General features: G+C 45.4%; 1 protein-coding gene across 4 annotated transcripts in view; it reads right to left on the reverse strand.

Annotated features, from left to right (window-relative positions):
- The window catches only part of SYNE3 (spectrin repeat containing nuclear envelope family member 3), a 93,895-nt gene that overhangs the window by 53,618 nt on the left and 15,379 nt on the right, over positions 1 to 24,898 (reverse strand). For all 4 annotated transcript variants that reach the window (XR_012764546.1, XM_075426365.1, XM_075426367.1 and 1 more), the window contains exon 2: positions 5,852 to 6,015. Coding sequence is in view for 3 of the 4 variants with exons in the window: in XM_075426365.1 (XP_075282480.1) it covers positions 5,852 to 6,005 (154 nt within the window). In the remaining variant the exon portion in view is untranslated. The remainder of the gene's footprint in view (positions 1 to 5,851; positions 6,016 to 24,898) is intronic.

The raw sequence follows: 24,898 nt of genomic DNA on the forward strand, positions 1-24,898 counted from the left end.
CAGCTGGCGGATCAGCTGATGAATGGGGAGAAGGGAGTCTTGGTTGGTACGATACTGTCGCCGGTGCACCGTTGTGGTCGCGATAGGTACCTGTTGTTCTTCAACCCTCAGCAACCCCACAACGGAAGGATCCTCCGAGAGACCAGGCAAGATGGACAGCTGTTTAATTTCTTCCGTCTCCACAGCAGCTATGCCAAAAGCCCACCGATACCCCTTTGGGTCCTTGAAATAGCCTCTCCTAAGATAGTCTATCCCAAGGATGCACGGAGCCTCGGGGCCAGTTACAATGGGGTGCTTCTGCCAGTCCTGCCCAGTGAGGCTCACTTCAGCCTCCAGTAGACTCAGCTCTTGGGACCCCCCTGTCACTCCAGAAATGCAAATGGACTCTGACCCTTTGAACTCTGATGGCATTAAAGTACACTGTGCACCAGTGTCCACTAGAGCTTTATACTCTTGTGGATCTGACGTGCCAGGCCACCGAATCCACACCGTCCAATAGACACGGTTGTCCCTTTCCTCCACCTGGCTGGAGGCAGGGCCCCTCTAATCCTCGTCAGAGAAATTGCTGCTCACCTGCTGTAAGAATGACTTGGAGGTCCCCTCCAGAGGATCGGAATCAAGGTCAAACTGTCTACCTGGTCTGGAGAGCTGGCTGCTGGAAACTGGAGCGGCATTTTTCCTAACAGAGTCCCCTTTTGTGATTGTTTTACCTCGCAACTCACGTACTCGGGCCTCTAGACTTGAGGTGGGTTTTCCATCCCACTTCCTCATGTCCTCTCCGTGGTCACGCAGGTAAAACCACAGGGTGCCCCGGGGTGTGTAGCCTCTGTATTCCCTCTCCTGAGCAGAGAAACGCTTGCCCCTAATAGCTGAGACACTGGCCCGTACAGGTGGGGAGTAGGACATACTCTGTTCGAGTCGCTGGACCTTCTGGGACAATTTATTTACAGCTGAGACAAGGGAGGAAGAGAGACTTTCCTCATATTGGCGGAGTCTGACAGCCACCTCGTCCACTGTTGGTGCGTCTTTACCTTTCCAGTTTACAACTGCCAGTGAGTTGGCATGTGAGGAGGGTGCGCTCCGCACAAACTTCCTCCACATGGATTGTGAGCACTGGAGTTCATCTGGGTCTGTAGGTACCTGCTCATCGTCTGTGTCACAGTAAACCAGCTCCCGCACAGCCAATTCCCTCAAGTACTGAATACCCCTTTCCATATTGGTCCACTTGCCAGGGTAGCATACAAAATCGTCACTGAAGGGGTACCTCTCCCTCACGCCTGACAGAAGTCTCCTCCAGAGGCTGAGGATTTGTTCCTTTTTCCCAATGGCCTTGTCAATGCCCCCATCCCTGGCCAGGGATCCCAGCTGCTTGGCTTCCTTGCCCTCTAACTCCAAGCTGCTGGCCCCGTTATCCCAGCACCGCAGCAGCCAGGTGGCAATGTGCTCGCCTGGGTGGTGGCTGAAGTCTTTCCGCATGTCTCAGAGCTCCCCCAGGGACAGGGACCGGGTGATGATCTCTGTCTCTATCTCCCGTGATGACCCTGGCTCATCGTCATCCCTCCCGGAGCGATCTGCTCTCTTTGCGTCTTTCTTTAGTTTTACGGGGGCGACTGCTACCTGCACAGGTTGGTCATTGGGCTCAGTCACTGTGCCTGTGGCTGGAGCTGGGGCTGGAGCAGCTGCTGTGCCCGCTGGGGAAACCGAGGCAGACCCTGCAGCTGTGGCTGCAGCAGCGGTGGTGCCGGTCGGGGGGGCTGGGACTGCCTGCTGGGCTGGAGGGGCTGCAGGGCCGGCTGGGGGGGCAGCGCCAGTTGCAGTGCCTGCCGCTTCGCTTCCCCCCCTTTCCCATTTAAGGCACTGAACAGTGTTGAACAGGGCTCGGTAGGCATGGGCCAGACCCCAGCACGTTGCGGTGATCTGTGTCTCTCTGGAATTCCCAGGGTGGCAGCACACTTTTTTCAGATATTTTACCAGATTGTCCAGATTCTGTATTTGTTCAGGGGTGAGTTTAAAACACACCGCAGGTGCCCACTGCTCTAGACATCTGCCCATGCTGTCCCACACACCCAGCCACTCACAGCTATCCAGCCCCGGGGCAGGTCTCTGCACGATGTTCTTAACGACTTGCTTAACCCTAAACAAAACCTGCAACCCATTCAGGAGGCATAACAAAAGGAGAGTGCTGCCCTGAGCATCCCACGGGTAGTCGAAATTCTCAAAAGCAGTTAGGACCAGCCTGAGGGAGGGGGGGGGGGGGCGAAAGAGTGGGGGAAGGTATCCCCTTCGGCTTTCCCCACAGACTGGGTTTGATTATTAACAAAATCTAAGACATAGGATCCGAGGTACGGAAATGACCGCAGTGCCGCATGCAAATACAAGACTAATTTCATGCACAGTGATGTTATCATATCATAAGTCGATATCGTAAGGTAGAGCAAAATTATCATCCTGATCTTTTTCCCCGTGACGATGAATAGCACCACAGGGAACAAGTACAGCAAGTACGGATTCAAAAACCACAACCATCTGATGAAAGACAGAAACATTTTTACCGGCGACTATTTAAGTAACACAGAAAAAATGCCTACAACAAAATTTAACAAAATCTAAGAAAGCAGTTTTAACACCCGCTGCTCAGCCCTGCCGTTACCCCCGCCCCACGTCTGGGCGCCAATTTAATGTTTTGGTTTCGGCTGCCGCCGGCAACAAAAGCGCCACGCGGCCGCCCCTCCCCCCGCCGGCGTGCGGAGGAGAATGGAAAGAAAGAGGCAGAAACTGGTGGGTCGGGATAAGGGCAGTTTAACAGAACAGCAAACAGAGGGAAAACAGGAACAACAACGATACAAATAAGGAGAAAACACAACCACGAACCGTACAACAGCCGCTCTCCCGCAACCGGACCGGCGCTGCGCCCGCCCAAGCCGCGAGTGCGTTCCCGCCGCACCGCCCCCCCCACCGGAACCCAGCCTGACGTCACATGGTATGGAATACCGGGCTCTGCTTGGCCAGGTGGGGTCAGCCCCCACCCCCCGGCTGTGCCCCTTCCTGGAGTCTGGTGAAAATTAACCCTGTTCTGGCCAAACCCAGGACACTATTAAAGACAGAGTCAAACAAGGCATTAAGTACCTCAGCCTTTTCCTCATCCTTTGCCACTAAGTTTCCCCCCAGACCCAATAAAGGATGGAGATTCTCCTTAGCCCTCCTTTTGTTGTTCATATATTTATATAAACATTTTTATCGCCTTTTACGGCAGAAGCCAGATTAAGTTCTAGTTGGGCTTTGGCCCTTCTAATTTTCTCCCTGCATAACCTCACAACACCTTTGCAGTTCTCCCGAGTTGCCTGCCTCTTCTTCCAAAGTTCATAAATTCTCATTTTTTTCTGAGTTCCAGCCAAAGATCCCTGTTCAGCCAGGTCCGTTTTCTTCCCCACTGGCTTGTCTTTCAGCACATGGGGACAGCCTGCTCCTGTGCCTTTAAGATTTCCTTCTTAAAGAATGTCCAGCCTTACTGGACCCCTTTGGCCTTCGGGACAGCCTCCCAAGGGACTCTGTCTTCCAGGCCCCTAAACAGGCCAAAGGTTGCCCTCCAGAAGTCCAAGGTGGCAGTTCTGCTGACCATGGTTTCTAACACATCAATAACCCTTGTGTCTTTGCTGCCGCATGGATCTCCATCCTCTACCTCCACTGAGATGGCAGACCAAAGGGACCTTGCTAGCACACTGTCCCTCAACCATTGGCATGCTGCCCCCAGGGTTATCTCTAATGAGCCTGGTCTAATCCCTTTCCCCCTTCAAATCTAGTGTAAATCTCTTTCAATGAGCCCTGCTAACTTCTGTGCAAAGATCGTTTCCCCTCTGAGACAGGCATACCCCACCTGTTGCCAGCAGGCCTGGTGTCATGTAGACTGAACCACGATCAAAAAACCCAAAATTTTGCCGGCATAAGCTCTCTGCTGCCCAGATGGCCTCCTCTGTGCCGGTAGGACAGAGGAGAGCTATCCTATGCTCGCCCTTAGGCACTGCTGTACTAAATCTAACTAACAAGGATGAGTCATAACAAAGCCCCCTGCAGGTCAGCTCCCCTGAAGTGAACAGAAAGATAGCCATTGACATTAAATGGTTTTGGATCACATCCTACAACTACTGCCAGCCAAGCAGTCAGTGTCTCTTGTAAATTAATATGTTCTTCCTCTTTGTTATTCATCGCTGAAATATTCTTGCAGCACAAAGTTTGAGACTTAATTACTGAACCCAAGTTCATTGCACGGAATTCAGCTCCACAGCAGCCCCCTCAGTTTCCATGAGACGATTTATGCGGAAGAAAAGTACTTGGTGCGAGAGGCAGAGCATGGCTCTTGGTGAAGCTGGACCTGTGGTGTTTTGTAACCACTTTAACTCTTGGCAGCTCAGTCTTTACAAGTGAGAGCCATCCTTGTTCTGTCCACTGGCAGAAAGCTTCCCACTATCCTGCCGATGTTCCTGTTCATGAGGTAGAAGGATTCATGCAATATTAGATGTCCTCTCTTGTAGCTCCCAGTGAATTTTCTTCCACATTAGTGTTCATAACACTGATGTCTGGCAACAGGAACAGTCTAAATTGTTGCTTCCCAGCCTTCAGCAGGCTTTACGCTCAACAGGTCCCAGAGCAGAGAGAGAGAGCTGCACCTACAGAGCAGTGACCGCACTACCCACAGGGATTACCAGAGCAGAGGACAGGTCACACATCCACGCGCAGACAAGCAGAGGTGCATTGGTATGGAAGAGGGAATTCTTCCCTAAGTGACAAATGTTGGACGGGGCAGAATCCAAAGCTGTAACTCTCAGAGCTAGAGGGCAGTTTTAAAAAGTGTGACCTCACCTTGCAAAGATTAAAGAATAGGACAGGATGTACTGGATTTAGCAAGGCTGGTGTGGCACAGGGCAGCTATTCCATGTCTCAAATAGAAAAAATATGACAGGATATACAATTAAAGCTAAAATCATTGACTTACATCACAAGAGTCCTAAGGATGAAGCCAGCTAAAGGAGTAAAGTTATCCTCAGTGGATTGCTAGATAGCTGTGTTCTTCTCCAATGGACATTTCTGAACAATAATAATCCAACCCTCAGAAAAGAGCACAAACCTCTTTGTAGCTGACTGATCAACTCATTTTCACATTAACATTTCTCATTATATCTGGCAGTTGTAGAGGGACTGTCCCCTAAAACTTTCCTTGTTACATACATTTCTAGTCAAATAGTTTCTGAATGCGCAAGTGTAAGCTGTGGTGATTCCAGTTACGCTGTTGTGAAACAAAAACTCGCGGTACATTTGTTGGATAGACTCTGATGAGGAGTGGCATTCATCTCCTAGCAGAAGTTTCTAATCCTGGCAACACCCATATCATATTTAACATTGGCTTCAGGACTCCAGTCATGGAGTAGCCAATACAGAACACTATGTTATCCTAGTCCTATTTCATACAAAAAGCAGAGGGCAATCAAACACAGTTAAGAAGCAGTGGAAAACCTACTGTCTTCTAACATGAAGAAAATCCTGCTCACACTCTGCCCTCATGCTGCTCTCTTTGGCGCACAAGGGTTTTCTGTCCAAAAACCACAGACACAGGCACCCCCATCCCACACACAAGCGTTCCAGGTAAGCAGCCAATGCAGGAAGCCATGAAAAATGTTATTTCAATATTAAGATCACCAGTTTGCAAAGAAAGAGAAACATTGTGCTACTCCAACTGCCTGCTTAACATTGTTGACTGATTTTGACCATTTAATTCCTACACATAGCATTATAAAGATGATTAAATTTAACACAGACTCTGACCCAATGCTTAGGTGGATTTCATGGTAGTCATTACCTGCAATACCTGACATGGATTTGGGCTGCCTCTTGAGACCGACTGTGTCCTGTCCTCCTTCCTTCCTCCACGCTGGACAGCCAGACCCTGGCTGAAGCAACCAGCTACCTCGTTCTTCTGGAACCCGCACACCGTTCCCAGGCATTAAAGGCATGGGTTGATATCTGCAAGGGAAAAGTATGTTTTCTGACTTACTGTCAGCTTGGGAGGAAGAACAGCTGTTGACTATCTGAAATTTGGCAATATCTGTAATTTCTTTGCAAACGCTCTTAAAGCTAGGATAAATGATTACTGGATGAATCAACACTATTTACCCCATTTCTGCTGCATTATTTGGACTAAATGATTGAGTAATACTTCTGGACATGAAATCAGGGCTCTGATCAGTACAAGAAATACAAAGGAGACATAGCAGCTCCTGGAACAGATCTGAGCTCTTCAGCTGTGCAAAGCCAGCACTCACAGACCAACCTGCATAAGCAGCAGACCATTAGGGCCACCTGTACCGTGATGCAACAGCCCCTGTCCCAGGCCGCTGGCTCGGTTGCTAGGACCCACTGTGCCAGGGAAAGCCTCCCCTTAATCACAGGTGTGATCCTCTGAGCAATTTGTACAAAATTATTTTTATCCTAGTCATTTTCAAGTGCATGTAGCTGTACAAAACAGCTTTTCATTTTAATACCACTTGAATCAGTGTATTAATTCATACCATAGAAGACGTATTTATACTGCAGAAAGTGTTTAGCATCTCCATACACATGTTACTAAATGAGGGTAATAACTGTGCATAAGAAATTCTGGCATAGATAATGAGATGCTGAGCAAAACCAAGTTTTATTTGTCCAAATGCAATAACACAGTCACTCAGTAGAGGTAAGGAGGAAATGTATATCAAGGTGCTGAGGTTAGAAAAAGCACATTTCAGGAACAGGAAAATGTGAGACGCAGATTAGCTCCAGAATCCTTTAGCTGAACCTCTTCCACACCACTGGTCTTCCTACCTTCTCAGAATCGCCCGCCATGGCCGCCACAACACCAGCTGGTAGTGTTTGGGCAGGCACACATGTTTCAGTGCCACAGCAGGCATGGTGCCTCAGCCCTCGCCCAGCTGCGCTGCCAGACCCACCGCACACCCACAGCACAAGCAGGGCTTGTCCTGGCCCGCCCATGACTCCACTACCATGCACAGGATAGCTGTTCCTTCAGGAGAGGGAAAGATGAACTCCTGTGGCAACACACCTGTCTCAAGTCAGCACCTCTCCCCTCCCTGTCTCTCATCCAGGCACAAAACCATTTAGCAAGGAGGGAAGTCAGAGGACTGTAACTCTCCACCGGCTCCCAGACTCCCGGAGGAGCAGGGGCAGCTGGCAGGGTGCTGGGGCACGCTCACCGTCCCCCTAGCTCAGCCACGAGTCAGAGGCTCGATACCCGACATGAACTAACGAGCTCCAAAGCAGCAGCAAGCTGGGCTTTGCTTGTCGGAACTGCTCAGCTCCTGAGCTGTGCCCTGTTTCTGTTGGGCTGGGCTAAAGAGATACAGAGGCAGCCTTGTATCAGCTGTGGTCTTGGAGCTGTCTCACTGAAAGAGTGGATAAATTAATTAGCTGCCTGCTCTGCATCATAGCTCTTGAGGCCCCTGCACGGCAGCAGTGCTGCTGAGGGACTTGAAGATGCCAGAGTCTCCAGAGCAGACCCTGACGCAGTGAAGGGCACAGGGCATCCTCTGTGGGATCCACCCAGCACTTGCAGGGCCAAACTTCTCTGAGAGCTTCTTCCTTAAGCACAGCTCCTTCAGCAATCTTTCCAGTGCATCTAATAACTCTCATGAGGGTATTGAGAGATTTACTTGTTTAATATTTGTAATGCAATACTGAGAACTTTTAAAGTTATTTTGCAAGTGCAGTGTCTATTTGTTAGGATTATCCTATTATTTTGCAATGTTTCCTAATGTACTATTTTCTCTCTGCCAAGTCACGCTGCTTATTGTTTTTTTTAAAAAACCCACTTCTTAAAATGTTTCTCATAACCACACCCATTTTACACATTCTTTTAAAACCTACATTTATAGAACATAGGGGTTTAAATGGTTTCAATGTGTCTTGGATTCCTATATCTATGTACTACTTGACTAGTTTCCAGAACTCAGTTCTTACAAAAACAAAAGCACAAAAATGCTCCACAAAATTCAAATCACTCACCATTAGGGAGACCGTTATCCAATTACTGAAATACTTCAAACTTTTCATAACCCTTTCCATTTGGTTCTGGGATTGAATGTGGAAAAAAAGATTCAAAAAAACCCACTGGACTGTGCCAAATTTTACACAAATGCATGAGTGTGGAAGCAATTTTGGTTCTGGGAATTGTATCTGGGATAATTTACTAATTTTCATCTTCCCCGGATGCTGTAAAGAGAGCTCTGAGAAGGAGCAGAGGTGGGAGCTCTGACCCGTTTGGCTTCAGGCTGGAGGGGAGGGTCAGTTGCTAGCGCAGATCACAGAAGCGAAGCACTGACCATTGTCATTCCAAAGCTGAATATTCTTGGTCTGCTCCAGGAGGAGCTATTTTGAATCACGTTACTAGTAGCTGATGCTTTACCAGCTGATGGACTGAAAGCCTCCAGGGTAGCCACACCCACATAGAGCTGAGTTAAACTGGCTGAGTAGGTGCAGAAGCCCTCAAGGTTTCAAACAAAAGGTGTAGTTATTTCCAGCATAAGCTTTTAGAGGCTCAAAACATTAATCCTATCACCTTGGCCACCTTCCAGCACAGCCTCTTCCTGTGTTATTTGCAGTGAATGTTTATGATAGTCAGCAACTGTTTGCCCTAATTAGTGAGCTAGAGAATAAACATTTTTTTGGAATAGACACATCCATATCCTAGTTACAAGCATTCTCTTCAGCCAAGGAATGCTAACATCATAAGTACATACAGCACTCATGCATATCATAACCATTTCTTTTCCCTTACAAAACAATCCACAGGAAGCCTATGGCTAATGCAAGACATTCTGCCACAACATGATCACATCTGACAATTTTCCATCTATTGATACAAAAAAGTGAAAATCAGAGACATGTTAGGCATGGGCTAACTCTCAAAAAAGTCTGATTTTTTTTCAAGTGCTTAAAGATTAATTTCAGACTTTGGTGAGAATCAGTGTAAATGGGATATAATTTTGCTTTCTAAGACTGTTGTGGAAAATATACAATTCCCAGGCCTAAAAAGCCAGTTCATAAAATAGTTCTATATCTGAAGGGAATCATATGCAAGTAAGGCAGAGTTGGGTCCTGAGGCTATCTTCCCTTTCAGTATCAGGAACGAGAATCAGTAGATCTGACCACAGCATTATTTTTTTTTTCATATTTCAATCTTCATGTCATTTGGAAGTAAAACGTATAGGTGAGGACTCTTAATTACAAATCTCTCCCCGCTCCATACACTCCACACACATACATCTGCATCGCCAGGTCACTCTAGGAGACAGGCTGGTCTACCATGATTCAATTAGGTAAGTAAAATGCAGGTTTTAGTGCTGGTCTAGAATTCCTTTTTACCACCAGTGAGACAGAGTATCTGTATTAGATATCTGTCTGGTTTAGATTTTGATCCTCCATCCTCACGTTATTGAGGTATTAAACAACCTTTAGAGCATTTATTCAGTCAGTGCCCCCGGGGAGTTAGGCTATCGCTATCCCCTTTGTAGATAACACCTCAGGTTCAAAGCCACTTTGTTTCTTGCCTCTAGGCACTAAGGAAATACTTAAAAGAACAAGAATAAAATTGATAATTCAGTTAATAAACATTGCAGAGTGATTTTCAGCCTTTTCTAATACGTACTCCTTCAAGGGTCTCTACAGCGACGCAGATGTCCGTTTATTGACTTTAACCTTAAGGACAAGAGGCTTCCCTTTCCTGGTCACCAAACACAGATTCTTCAGCCTGGGAAATCACAGGTCAGACACCTCCTCTCTACAACTTCAGCAGAGATTCTTCAGGTCCATGGAATCTGCTTTGGAAACTGCCCCTGAAAGGTACCTGCGGGCTTACCAGCAATCTACATCTTGTGAACTTGTCCTCAGCTGCTGAAATAGGCTAGGTTTCAGCTTTGCTTGGCTCCCTAAGAGCTGACCATCAGTCAGGCAACGAAAAAGCACTGCAAGCCAACATCATTAGTCTCACGGTCTCTGGAGACTAGAATTTATGTGTTTAATAATGTCCCACTTGTCCTCCACAGACTGTACAATCCCTCAGTACCGGGTGCCGGTCATAGCACTGATATACTGACTAATAAACCTCTGCGGTATCTGCCTCTTTGCTAGAGATCAGTGAACAACTCAGAGTGAATAATACATCTGATAAATCGTTCCTCTTTTACTGGTCATATATTGTGTATGGACAATCCCATTTTCTCAAAGGTGTGGTTACTCCTAACTATTTGCCAAATATATTCTGGAAATTAGTTTTGGTCTGTAGACTATTCTCCAGTAATTCTTCCTTGAGATTCTTAGTACCCCAGCTGTACTGCTTGATTTTGGCTTGGCATCACAACCCTAGTAAGAAATTGTCCATCTTCCCCAGCTGACTGGCAGCAGTTCTTCTCGTGCAGTTTGTCACACCGTAACTCCTGAGGCCATTTTCATAATCAGGACTCCAGTCCCCCAGTGCTCTGCGGAGTCAGTGAGAGAGAGAGGCACTTCCAAGCAAGGATCCGTGCCAGAGGTGGGACAACTTGCCTTCTGCAGGAACCCCATGGTCCGAAGGGGCCTGCAATTGTAACGTGGGTGCTCAGGTCTACGGGATGTCAATCTGTCTCCAAGTCTGCATCCTTTCATTTTCCACATCACTGTTCCAACACTTTGATCTAGGTTTTTTTTTGCGCACACAATTCTTTTTCCCCTTACAAAACCAGTGTTAAAATCTTATTTGACCACCAAACACCTCTGCCTCTGAGTGAGCAATTGTGGGCAACCTGAGAGCACTAAGCACACAGCTTTTAAACTAACAAACCTTTTAAGTCAAGTATGTACTAGAAATATTTGTCAGAAATAAAGTCACTTGCAAGTGCTTAACAAGTATACTCTAAGGGTACAGTGTCTTTCGGCCCCTATAGAAGAACAGCTGAAAGACTAACTCCTCAAAGCATAAGTTTTCTCAGATATATCTTTCAAAACATTATCACTAGGATGATGCTAATGAGATATTTCTATGGTGAAAGTGAGACTCACTGGAATTAAAAAAAAATGTAGGTGGCAAGTAGGACAACACTGATTTTAAATACTGAAGCTGTTGATTAAAGTACGAGTTATTTTCATGGGATCAAAGCACATGATTATGGAAAAATCAGCAGATTCTAATTTGTACAGAAAAGGAAGATCTGTTTATATAAAGAAGGAAAAAAATTACCACTGCAAGAGCTAAACAGTTGAAATGCTATCCGAAACATACAGCAGAGTAAGTAAAGCTAGATCTAAACATCCAGCACTCTCGACACAATTTAAAGTAATATTTGCATTAAGCTGGTAATGCCAGGCTTTATATTACAAAATGGCAGTCGTTTGTGTTCAGACAAACCCACGGGCAAACAAGGCTTGCCTGTGTCCCAAACAAACTACATTATTAGAATTGCCAGCAACTTCATTACCAAGCTCAGAAACAAAGCAGAGCACTGCAAAATGGTGGATATAAAATAATTTTAAGCAGCTGAGAACATTTCTGGAATTGAATAAACCAGGCAGCTTTCCCGTGACTCATTTTTGCCTGAACTATTGCAGTTTCCACATCTTTGTCACCCTCCCCCTGTGCGTGCTTGCCAGGGGCTGCGGCTCGCAGAGTGAGACTGCGTCTCCGCTTTCAGTTGCAAAGCCCCCTCCATGCAGCCCATTGTAGGCTCTGCAGAGAGACCGCCATGGCCACAACCCCAGCGCTCCGACAGCCCCCCATCTCACAGCTCCCCATCTCACAAGAGGGATGAAGAATGCCTCCAAGAAGAAGCAGCACTGTCTTTTTAGTAGTCTTTTTCGCCTGAGGACTGAGGTCTTACAGTTCATAAACCTAAAAGGGATTTGAACATCCTCCTACTGAGCTTAATTAAAACTAAAACAGAGAGTAAAGTGGCAGCAGGACGCAGCAGCAAGCCACGTTTGTCAGCAGTCCACCTCCAGTGAGGAGGACCAGAGAGTTATTTAAAGCTGTGATCACAGGTAATCACCATGCTGAGCAGCTAGAGTAAAGCCGATGCTCATTCATCTCACTCTTACATCATCCACTTATAATTACCTTTTAGAAATAGAATACTACGACAAACCAAAGATCTTTGTTTCTTGTGAACATCTGAAAAGATCAGGCAGCTCAGCTCTGTTTAGACCCCAGTGGGACCTCAGGGCCTACTTCGTCTCAGCAACTTTGAAAATTCCACACTAAATATTATGGGACATATCTCTGGGGCTGCCAGCGAGCTAACAGAGATACGTTTAGAGCATCAGGGATTTGCATCAGCTGAGGATTTGCACACACACACACTGGTATATGTGACAAACATCTCCTGACAGATGTGTCATAGCACTCACCACTCTCAAACAATTCAAAGAAGAAAAAGGTGTAAAAATATAGATTCTTATAATCCAAGTAATACATAAATCTTCTAGAAAGAGTAATATACATCATGGCACAAACTTAACTTTAATCTAAAAGAAATAACAATCTTTCCTCAGTAGTTTCCAAAGCCATTTTTTAAAGACACCACAAATACTTGATACATTTTAAAGGCATTTCACATCACTGGAGTTTTCCCCCTGCTATCTGCCCTTTGAATTCATAGACCGGGGCTCAGCAGGTACCTTGCTAAAGGTTGATTCAGAAAACAGGAGAGGCAGGTTATCACCTGCCTCGGGAAAAGGCATCTGACTCTGTGATGGGGGACCACTGCTGATCTGCAGCACAACAGAGCTGCCAGCAACCATGTCACGTGTGAAGCGCTCAATGAGCACAACACAAGCAGCAACGCTTCTGGAAACTATACTCCCTACTTAAAAAAATAACATTTAATCTCTTGAATCTCTTTTTAACTTACTGCATGCACCCAGGTCGTGTTTCAAAAGTCGTCTATAGGACCTTAAACCCACGCTGCTTAACAAACTTCAGGGAAGGGCTCTCAGCAGTGCCGATTCAGTGAACATTTTGGGGCTGTAAGAGCTGATACTACGGTCTCGAGCACCAGCAACACTTCCAACAGACACTTTCTGCCAGCTTCACTGGCTGCCCCTTATCTCCAGCCCTTGCGGAGAGCGCCATGGCAGGGATACTTTCACTTCTTTTTTCCTGCCTCACGTGAAGGAGTTCCCCATCCTGGCCTGCTTCTCACAAAACATCTTACCGGGCCGTATTCCGTCGCAGGGGCCCTCGCCCCCAGCCAGTCCCAGCCACCCCGCCAGCGCCCGCGGCACCGGCACCAAGGCCGGGGCTCTCTCCGGAGCCAGGCTGCTGCCGCGGCCCTCGCCCACCGCCCTCCCCAGCAGGCCGCTGATGTCCACCTCCTCTTCATCGTATCTCAGATCCCTGAGGTCTCAAGGAACTTGGTCTTTGATTCTTCTATCTCTCTGGCAAATTTCACAGAAAGCTGAAAATGAGTTAAAACGTAATGAGGAGCCCAGCGATACTGGCACGCTGCATGGTCATGACCATCTCACTTCCTCATGAGACAGAAGCAACAAACCTTGCAAAACCCTTACCAAAATCTGAGGAAATCTGAAAAAGGCAGGAGAAAGTCTGTGGCGATGCCATCCAAGTCCCCGACGGGTGTCCAGCCCGACCTCGGCCCGGCCGGCAGCCCGCGGGCCTGGCGCGAAGCGGAGCCGGGGCGTCCCCCACGGCGGCACAGGATTTCCTCTCTGCCTCCTGCCGCGCAGCAGGAGGGAAGGAGGGGATGACGACCTGAAGACATATCAGCCCGGAAGAAATTAAAAAAAAAAAAAGAAAAGAAAACCAGCACGGCATGCTGCCACTGTTTGAAAGGTAGGTAAGATTTAAACAGCAATAATCCCCAGAAACTATCTGGTTCAGGTCATCAGCTAACAAGCTGGTTAATTCCCGTAAGGATTAGTGCTTGAAATTGCTACGCCTGACAGATGTTTGCTGAACAGGAATTAGTCCAGAACATGTAGCACGAAAACCAGCAAGAAGTAAACATGCGGACAGGTACATGTCAGAGCTGAGATTTTTGGAAATCATTGGTTCAGCCTCTAACATAACTATAATTTTCCTTTCTACCCACTTTATCATCACTTCTTTTTTATTCTCAGCTCTCTAGCAGGAGATTCCCTTCACAGACTGACACACTAATCTAGATTCCTCTCTTAGTTACAAGGGAGCAATGCAAAAAAGAGGTTAGCTGATACTTTCGGACAATACCATTGCTGCAGAATTTGGCTAAATGGAACACGTTTTGTAGGCGTTAGCTGTCTCTCATGATGGAGCACATGATGAATTCTCCGTTCTTGATTCTCCAAAACTATGGGAAAATACAAAGCAGCATTCTCTCTCAATTAATTATGAGCCTGCTGAGTACATCCGCTCTTAGACATTCAACGAAACCCACTGGTTTGGTTTACCCACCCACTGCCATTTGCATCATCCTAATGGTGTAAATCCAGTTACTATACTCCCGGACCAAACCAAATCCCACTTACACTCAAGCTAGTGTAAATCCAAAGCAAATCCACCTGGCCAACAATCGCTCTAGTTTTACGTTTGCTGCGTATCATGATTTGTACTGAGCAGCATTTCTAGGACTACAATAAAAGTGGAGGAAAGGTGGAGAAATCAGTGAAAACAAAACATGGGGAAAAAAGTTGGTTCAAATTCTACTTCCAAATCAGAAGTTACAAATACAAATAGGGATAAAACTATGAACCTCTCCACCTACTTCAGAATCAGACAGCAGAAGTGAACAGCATGCGGAAAAATTGAAGAGAGGAACAAAGATGGGATGAAAATCTAGGTGGAAGAACAGCAATGCAGTAGAAACTGTCAGTCAAGCTAACCCCGCGAAGTTGCTGATACAGACAATTATCTGAAAACTAGTAGCCTTAGCTAGGCTGTGACCCCCAAGTGCAATGGTGACCCCAATGCAGCCAACCAAACACAGAATTTTGCCACCAATGGTGAAAAAAAACAAGGGACAGGTGGAACATCTTAGGTGTTAGCAACACTGTCAGTACCTCTAGAGAGGGAACTGACATACAAGCTATTTTCCAAGTGTCTTGTTAGCCTTTTGCTAACATGAATAATCCTTAGAAACGATAATATCTCAAAACACATCAGTCTTCAGACTAAGATATGCGATGCCTGAGGGAATGCAAACTGGTCCATTTATCTGAAAGTCAAATCAGGGTTGTTTTATGATTGTGCTGCTGTTTGAATGGCGGAGTTTAAAATGCCTATAAAGGAACCCCTTCACACGCTTTTCCCCTGTTCTCTCTCTACTGTGGTAAATCCCATAGTCACTGTAAATCTGCCATAGTCTTGTTAAATAAAAAAAAAAAGACTGAAACTAGGAAACAGAGCATATATGTCTAACATCAGCTATACAGAGCAGCTCCTAAAACACAGTAAGAAGCGGTCTCTTTGGGTGACTAACCTAGAAAGCAAAGCAGCCCAGCAGCTACCCTGACAGCCACAACCTGGAGACAGAAATGAAAGGATCAAGCTAACGGTCAGAAATGCAGCATTCCCCATAAAACTATCAGGAAGTTAGTATCATAACATATTTTAAATATATAAATCCTAGATTATCACTTGAGCATAATTCCCTTTAGACCAAATATGATTTTACACATTTCAATATTTTCAAAGCACACCGCCGTTTCAGCAAAATATTCCAAGTGTTCTCACAACATCTGACCTGCCATTCCCTTCTTTCCTATACAAAGGACACTATATTCAGCGAGCGATGGAACAATGTTTTTCCCACTCTTCAGGCCAACTATCATTTCTGTTGTGATAGTGGCAGGCATTTGAATGGCCCCTTCTTTAGCCTGACATCTCCATGTTCAAACACGCAATCAACGACATCTGTAAGAAAACCAGTTGGATGATCTTCGATTATCTGACAGTCTGAAGACACTGCAAAGGAAACACACTTCGGCAACCCCGTGCAGCCCACGGAGTTAAATGACTATGCTGCTCCAACGATTAACCCACTGTACTTAGGTGATACTCTGGACAAACTGGCCTCATGGCCCACTAACAGTCTGCATTTTTCAACAGCCAGTGATGTACCAGACCACTGCCTGTTTACGAGAGAGAATTTGTCACCCCAATAGGGTTATAAGGATTATAGATTATAAAGCGTTGTCTGAGCTCTGAATCCCCTCAGGTAGGAAACTGAGCAGCAGTACAAAAAACTTTCTTCCAAGACCATTACAAGTGTGTTGTATGTTCTTACTACTCTGCAGAGGCTCAGGTTGTAGCTGTGAACCAGCACTCCACCATGCTGCAGGTAGCACGTGTGGAGCAGTGTTGGCATCCCCCATTCGCCGAGGTTACTGCTGAGGCAGAAAAGCAGCAGAATATGGATACAGATAGAGGGGACAGACATAGGAGGAACAGGGCAGTATTAGCATGAAAACCCACCGGCAGAGCAGCAGCTGCCTAACCACAGTCAAATTTCCATAGACATTGCAGCAAAAGAGTTTTAAGGAGGAATCTGAGAGATGGTCATGACGTGGATTTGGGAAGGATTACATGCGAGGACAAGACTGGAAGAAAAAGCATGAGAGTGCTCAGGCGAAAATCCACCATGCGCTAGCGCAGGGTGGTACCATAGGATGGGCAGAGGTGGAAGCTGATCCCTTAATAACAAGGAAAATGCAGCTTGGGGATGTGTGGGAATCAAAATTTTCACTTTCTGGGAAAGATCGTATTTCTAACTATACTTTAATCATGAATTAGAATAACTGGTATAAAGCGACTGTCCACGCAATTGCTACTCCCCAGAGAACCTGGTTTGGAACTGCTGTGAAAGGACTTTTCAGAAAGGAACACTCACACCAAGCACTCAGGTTGTCCTGAGTACTGCGCTCGGAGGTACTGGCAGAGGTGGCACAGGCTGGCGTCAAGTTCTTGGGCTCTCTTTCTGGTACAATTTCACTGTGTAAATAATGAATCATTATGCAGAACCTAACCATTAGGCACAGCCTAATGATTCAGGTGTCCCACCTGCAAGCTGAGCATCTGAAAGATCAGGATGAGGTAGTCATTACGCTCTGTCCCATTCAACAAGAAAAAAAAGTATTTTTACTTTACTAGTTAGCATTAAAAAAAACACAGCCAAAAAAACCCAACCCACACACAAAACCAAACCCTGAGAAACATCAGATCTGATCTAAGCAAGACTAAAAGAACCAAGATGTGGGTTAGCTGCTGGTATAGTTGCTTAACTGAAAAAAACATCAATTTGCAAATCCCCAAACTAAGGTGTAACCTGCTAATAGCAATAACCTAAAGGCACTTCACAAATACCAGAGTGACAGATGAGACGGGAAGGGCACACTATAGAAAACAATTACACGTGGAGTGCTGAAGCAGCCTGTAACATCCAGGTAAGTTCCTCAGCACTGACTAACTACAACTATTCAAACCCAGCAGGGCTTAAAAAAAAAAAAAGGCTGTGACATTTAAAGTACTGGGATTAAATGTGTTCATGCAATCACTTACAAAAATATTTTTTATAAACGTCTTCAGGTCTTTCATCAGACTGGAAATGCTGCTTTGCTCTGCACACTAGAACAACAGTACCAGCCCTCCACCATCGTTCTTCATTCTCACAATACACAATAACTGGACAAGCAAACACCTCAGGGGAGAAATAGAGTAATACTGCAGGCACGAATATCTTTGGGGTTCCTGGCAGCCCTGTCCCAAGCATCCCTGAGGTCACTGCCACCCGGTGGTTATGGTGTACAAGCATCACGACAAGGGATGCCTCTAAGGGAGCATCTGAAGCAAGGGCATTCTGCAAAGGCACAGAAGATGTTCCTACCCGATTTCTACAGCACTGGAGAAGATATGTGGTGTTGCAGGCAGAACAGGAACGTGGGCAGCAAGGTCTAGGCTGATGGAAGCCAGCCATACGGCAGGCAGCGGGAGGTGGCTCAGCTACCACTGCTCACACAGCCCAGGCTGCTGGCAGCTGCCAGGCAGTGCTAGGGACACCCTCCTTGCAGGAACTCCCTCTCACCGCTCTATCATCATTCTCTTCCTTCCTTCTTCTTTGCCTCCCTAATTATTAATTTATTGATTCTACATTTATCCACAAACTTCTCTCAGGGCAGGGAACAGTCATTCTGAGGATCTCCACAACGAGGTCGTCTTTCTGACAAGGACCTTTAGTTCTGGACCAAGAGCTCGGTGCCAATGGCATTGCCTTCCAACTCCAGTGCTTCAGAGGAGAAGCAGTCATACATGGGGTTGGATTTGAGAAAATCTGGGTAAAGAAATTAATTCTACACTGCAAGGGTCTTAAAAAAATTAAGTAGTAACTAGGGAATAAGGATGTAAAGAGAGGGGGAAAAGTGCTACAACACAGGAATTTGAAGCTTGTATACTAAAAAAAAATCATTCCAAAACAAAGAAGCCTGAAATTTTTTCCTTTCTTTTAGACTGAAGACATTTTCTGCAGATTGGTATCTCACACCAGCAGCATGCACCCAATGAGAGAACAACTAATGGAGTTGGCAGGTCTACAATCTGACAATACAAGGGAAAGTCCCAGGCTCTGGTGAAGCCAAGGGCAATATTGTCACAGAGTCAAGATTTTTACCCTGACTACTATGGACTTAAAAGACAAGGTAACAAGAAATTTTTTCCTTGGGTGCTCTTTTTATCTGGAGATCTAAATTAACCCAAGCGCTTCTCTGGTGTTTACGGAGCTAGTGCTATTAACTACATACTTCACACAAAGCGTGTGCTTAACTCGCTGCAGCTATAGACCATTTCTGCTGACCTACATAAGAAACATCACGTACATTTGTCAACTGCTGTCATCTGCCATTCATATAACCACTACCACGGCTCCCCGGAGAGTCAAGAACGCTCATGCAAAGAGACTTTTGCATTAAGAAAAATCAGTCACCTAAGTTAAAGAAAATGCACAGCCTGGGGAAGAACTGACAGCTCCAAAGATTGGTTTCTCTCATTTATTTGCAGAACCTTTAAGGTGCAGCCATATTTCCTCACAGGACCCTGCCTTCCCATCTAACTGACTTGGAAACACAGAGGGTACGTCAGTGCCTGTAGGCTTTCCACCTTCAGCTTCCACAAACTTCTTCACGCTGTACTGACAAGGTGCTACAAAGCTTGGAGAAAGACCATCTGTTGCATCTCTCACATTACTCAATCAGAGGCAACACATCTTTTTCTGCTAGGATTGCCTCATTATAATGGCAGGAAAACAAAAGACAAGCATGCAATGTTTTAAATAACATATCACTTATAATATGTCAGGTGGAGAGAAAACACAGCCAAAAGTAATCCTACACTTTTTTCATAGCCTAGTTTTTTTATTGCTATTGTGTCAGTCCAGTAGAGCCAGCTGGTGAGTCAGTGTGAGAATCTCGTAAAGTGAAAGCTCCAATCTCATGGGATTTCACATAAACCAAAGTATCCAGATCCACTATGGGTGGTTTACCTGTCCCACACATGACACCCTCCAACCTAGCACCTACAACACCGTTGCCACACACACTGAGCGTACCCTGTGAGACGAGACATTAGTGTCCCTGTTTCACAGATGGAGATGCTGATGCTCTCAGCAGCATCTATCCTTCAAGCATCGCCTCCGACAGACGGTGCCACACTCGACAACATGTGAAGCACCCGACATCACTGGTGCCATTTTAAACCTCTGGTTGTACATGCTCCTTCAGCACCACAGAGCTAACCTGCGGCAGAGAACACAGCTCTTCAGAATCAGCCCAACACACGAAGAGAAGAAAGATGACCATGTGCTCAATCACAGGTGCTCATCTTGTACGTTGTTTGGGAGTCATGGATTAAGGTTTTGACGACTATGCTGTTTACTCAGCAGAAACTACACAAACAATTTCAGAATTTATGAGAACTCTGATCGTATATGCCAGCCTGGATCAAAGCAATTCTTACAGGTACACTCATTCTTGAAAATCAAGTATTTTCAAGGAGCCTTGAAAAACATCTCTCACTCCATCAAAGATAACCGCTTCCTGAACATTCTGTTATTTAGCCCCATAAGGCATGATACTGAAAGAGGTTACAAGGTGCTGTTACTCTCCAACTGTGGGAGGAATGTGCCTGGGAAAGGAAGCCTGCAAACTGGGCTACTGGTCCGACTTCTGTCGCTGTTCCTGACTCTGCCAATTAATTCCTGCATCGCCTGGGCAAACATCACAGAATCATGTGCTGCACTTTGCTCAGCTATTCCACAGACACAGCAATATCCACCTGCCTCAAAGGAACCCAAAGGCTTTTGTGGGCCTGACTGCTCCCATTGTTGGTTTATTTTCTTAACTATCCCTCTGTATTTAGTGGTTTTCTTATTATTCCACTGTATTTAGAGCTGGTACAGCCTCACCTTGAGTACTGTGTGCAGTTCTGAGCCCCACAATTTAAGAAGGATGGTAAGGTATGCAAATGTGTCACAAGGAGGGCAACAAAGCTGGTGACAGGGCTGGAAGGAATGCCCCATGAGGAGTGGCTGAGAACTTTGGGCTTGTCTAGTCTAGAGAAAAGGAGGCTGAGGGGAGACTTCATTGCTCTCTACAGCTCCCTGAGGAGGGGATGTGGAAAGGGAGGTGCTGAGCTCTTCCCCCTGGGATCCAGTGACAGGACGCGTGGAAATGGCTCAAAGCTGCGCCAGGGGAGGTTTAGACTGGACATTAGGAAGCATCTCTTTACCAGGAGGGTGGTCAAACACTGGAACAGGCTTCCTAGAGAGGTGGTCCATGCCCCTAGCTTGTCAGTGTTTCAGAGGCATTTGGACAATGACCTTAATAACATGCTTCAACTTTTGGTCAGCCCTGAAGTGGTCAGGCATTTGGACCAGATGATCGTTGTAGGTCCCTTCCAACTGAAATATTCTATTCTATTCTTATTATCACCATCAACCGCAAGGAGAGCAGCATGTGGCCCTGTGTAAAGTGTTTCTAGGATTCCCTGGTGAATGGCACTATATCTGCAAAGTACAACAGTCAGTCCCCCAGCACAAGCTAACCCACATGGGCCTCTCATTCATCTTGTGCTCCCAAGTATTACTGTCACATATCTGAAAAGGCTTTCTGCATAGCACAACTGTAACAATACTTACTTCACCTTTTAATACCACTAAACAAACACCAGTCAAGAACAAAATAAGCAAGCCACAGCCTTATATCTGAATTCCAAACCAATTCCAATCTCACGATTCTCCTTGTTTCTTGCTGTTTCAGTTTCTTCCACGTTATTTCATGCATCTGTTCAGTGAGATCCCAAGGCTGAGATTGCCACTTCATCCTCAGCCTATTACAGTCAAAGCAGAAATTCCCTCGAAATTCCTTGATATGAAGGACTTCGTAGCAAGCCCATTTCTTCTGCTGCAGTGTAACAGAGAAAAGATGCTTGTACCAACAGAGACATGAAAAGTCAGTTCTGCCAAAGGGAAACAAATGAATCCACATCATCTCTAAAATCAATGCATTTCTCCTTGGAATACAATTAAATTGCGTGGACAGACAGAGACATCTAAGATTGCTTATTAACCTGACACGTGGTATCAGTAAGAATGCCCTTCCCTGTCAGATGTACCATCTTTATCTAAACATTGAGGTGGGGCCACTTCAGCTAGCTAAGTTAAATACCCCAGGGCTCACAACTCCGTGAGTCATTTTTTTTGTAATACAGAGAGTACCATCTTGTGATTCGGTTCATTAGCAATACGGGGACATATCATGCTAAGCAATAGTTCATGCTGCTTTGAGTCTACAAAGCAGTGAATCCAACAGCAATGTCTAACAGACAGGAGGTTTACTGCTTGCCCTGCCTTCATCCAGTCACAAGTCAGGGTCTTGCAGAGTCATCGATTCTCGTGGAAGGCAAGGACCGACTTGAAGCTCCAGCTCTGGAGAAGAACACGTAAGGAAAGATCCTTATGTAAGGATCCCCACTTTCATTTAAGAAGACTCTATTTCTTTAAAACTCTGACTGTTACAAACTAAACAGTCAAACACTAGAGAACAAACAAGAAAAGTAGATTTTCAAGCAAAAGAACAAAATTGTATTTAAGTTGATGCTGACAACACTGCAGCTGGTCATGGAAGAATCGTTATAAGAAAATTCTGTCTCCCTAAATGCATATGTCAGTATCAGCTACAGGCAATGGAATCATATTCCAGACCAAAACTTCAGCAAAATTCAAGGATGTGCACCTTAGGGCCTATCACTGACCAGTATCAGGCTGAGTTTTGAAGTTTAAACACTGAGTTTTAAACACATCGCAGTTCTTCTCATGTCATTTCAGAGTACTTTTATTTAATCAGTATTAATTAAAGGCACAAATCCTACTATTCAGATGTTTGCAGAGCAGACCCAGTTGATCAAAAAAGACCCTGAATACCTGGCTTGCATTTTTAAATTTCCCAGAATCACAGTCAAATGAAGCCTGAGAAAGTTGAGACATTACTGACGTACCTTGAGATATTTTCCTTAAAGAATAAAACTAATCATCTGCCTACACATGAAAGACAGCAGGGAGGTTTTTAGCAAGACTCAAAGAGGTATTTAGGAACGTAGTATTTATTCCTGTTGATCTCAGGTGCCTGAATACCTTTGTCTTCACATAACTGTGCCAGGTAAAAAACTCCTTTGCCAGTTACACCCTCTGTAAACATCCCTGAAGATCAAGAATTTTTCCTGTTACCAGGTAGCTTTTTCCTTTCACATGCTTGAATTGCCAGGATTCACACGTAGCTCACAATCCTTATGTGGACATGTACACTGCGGTTGTAAAGGGACTCTTTCTAAGGACATCATCGCACCTGTATATAAGGTAGAACAAATTTGCCAGGACAAGTCATACCTGTCATCTGCAGTTGACAAGGACCAACAGCTAAAAATCCAAACCAAAACAAAAAAATCCAGTATCTTGTCATTGCTACAAATGATCTGGGAATTGTCCCACGAGCCGCATCAAGGAATACGTTATTGTCAGTCAGAATGAGAGATCATTGCTTTTGCTTGGTTTCAAGCAAATGGTGCTTATATGACGACATTCAGTAAGTCTTGAAACTGTTGGCCAATTTTGTCAAAATAAAATAGATCTCAAGACACTTGCTGAGATCATAGCCCTAATGTACTTGCTGTACTTGAGCAAACGTGTGCCTGGCAGAACAAAGATGGGAGCTGTGCCCTGGAGATGCAGCAAAATAACAACAAAGCGCTTTGTGACCAGAACAACTCAGGAAATCAGATCTCCTACAGAAATGTGTTCCTTGCTTGATTAAATGTTTACACAGAACTGTACTAAGGTTTTCTGTTTCCATGTTCAAAATGTGATGTATCAAATCAGGGTTATTTGTCTTCTTTAAAGTTTTGAGGGAGATGCCAGTCCAGGGGCATTCACCCAGCAAATCCTTCTCCTTTTCTCTTTACAACTTCATTTACACTGAATGTCTTCTTGCCAAATGGAGGCGGTCACATATGAATGTATCACTCTGTCACTAGGCTAAAAACGGGAGAAAACTGGCAAGTGTCTGACTCGAGGCTTGCTTTTCCCTGTTGGTCTGTTTCTACAAAATTCACAAGAACCCAATTACCTTGGAACTGCTCTTCTTATGTCATACTTGGTTGAAACTGGGAAATGGAAATAAAATATTATTTAGAGGACAAATACTGTATACACATATTAATGGATGGCATAAACCTTGTTTCCAACAGAAGCTATGCTAAAAGATGAAGGCTAGTTATCTTCCTGAAGCTGCGAGGCAAGAGCTCGGTTTGGAGCATCCCCTCTGGCCATGGCATTGCTCTTCAAAGCCACGCCGATGCAGGTACATCCACGTCCTGAGGCTGAGCATCCGCAAGTGTACACAGAGGTTTTCCAGATGATTTGGGCGCCACAGATAACTGGAGGGGCACAGAAAAATGGCTCACACAAGAGGAAAAGCTAGACACTCTTTTCAATGCAGTCAGTGTACAAAGGCCACACAGAGGCCACATGTACCAAGAACAGGCTTGGAACCACAGTAAAAGTCTTGACGGGGATGGGAGGTAAAGGAAATAAATGGCTGAAAGAAAGAACTGGAACTATCAGAAGCAGGAATACAGGAAGAGAGGCAAGCACCACAGTACCGCACCCGGAATGGTAGCTAATTCTGCCTGCGTTGGGAATCTGAGAGGACTCCGGATCTGATGATCCACAAAGAATGTGAAAACAGCACTGGGTGTAGGGGAAAGCTGTTTATGTAGAGAGTCCATCAGCTTTGTCAGACTGCACTTCCTGACAGCCAGCTTGTAGGGAACAATGTTCCTGTGACTCACCAAAAGATGTTTGCTTCTCGTTGAAATAAAAGCCGCCATGGGACTGACTGCAGTGAGTTACACTTCCTTGAGACCCAACTGGCTCACACACTTGGCAACCACAGAGACTATGCCAAGCTGATGTGCATTTCAACAGCCACCGGATTTGAGACACTTACAGAAAAACAAGGAAAACACTTGCAGGCAACCAATCCGCTTGTAAAGTTTTGTGGCATTTTTAAAATTCTTTCCCCAGAAAACAACCACTGCCTACAAAGATTTGCAAATGGCATGCAACATGCCACAGGCTTAAAAGTAACATCCAAAAGTATCAGCAAGGAGCTGGTGAGAGTAGCACAGGGATATTACTTTTCATTAATGACTTAAGACAGCCAGGGTTAGATTCGAGGCAAAGGAGAAGGCAGGCATTCTGCTCTGATGAACCTGCGAAAGAAAGCAATGTCCTGCAAACATAATTTTCACAATTAATCATCACATACATCCATAACTACTGCAGATATC

This window comes from Opisthocomus hoazin, chromosome 7, assembly GCF_030867145.1.
Source record: "Opisthocomus hoazin isolate bOpiHoa1 chromosome 7, bOpiHoa1.hap1, whole genome shotgun sequence".
NCBI classification, from domain to species: domain Eukaryota; kingdom Metazoa; phylum Chordata; class Aves; order Opisthocomiformes; family Opisthocomidae; genus Opisthocomus; species Opisthocomus hoazin.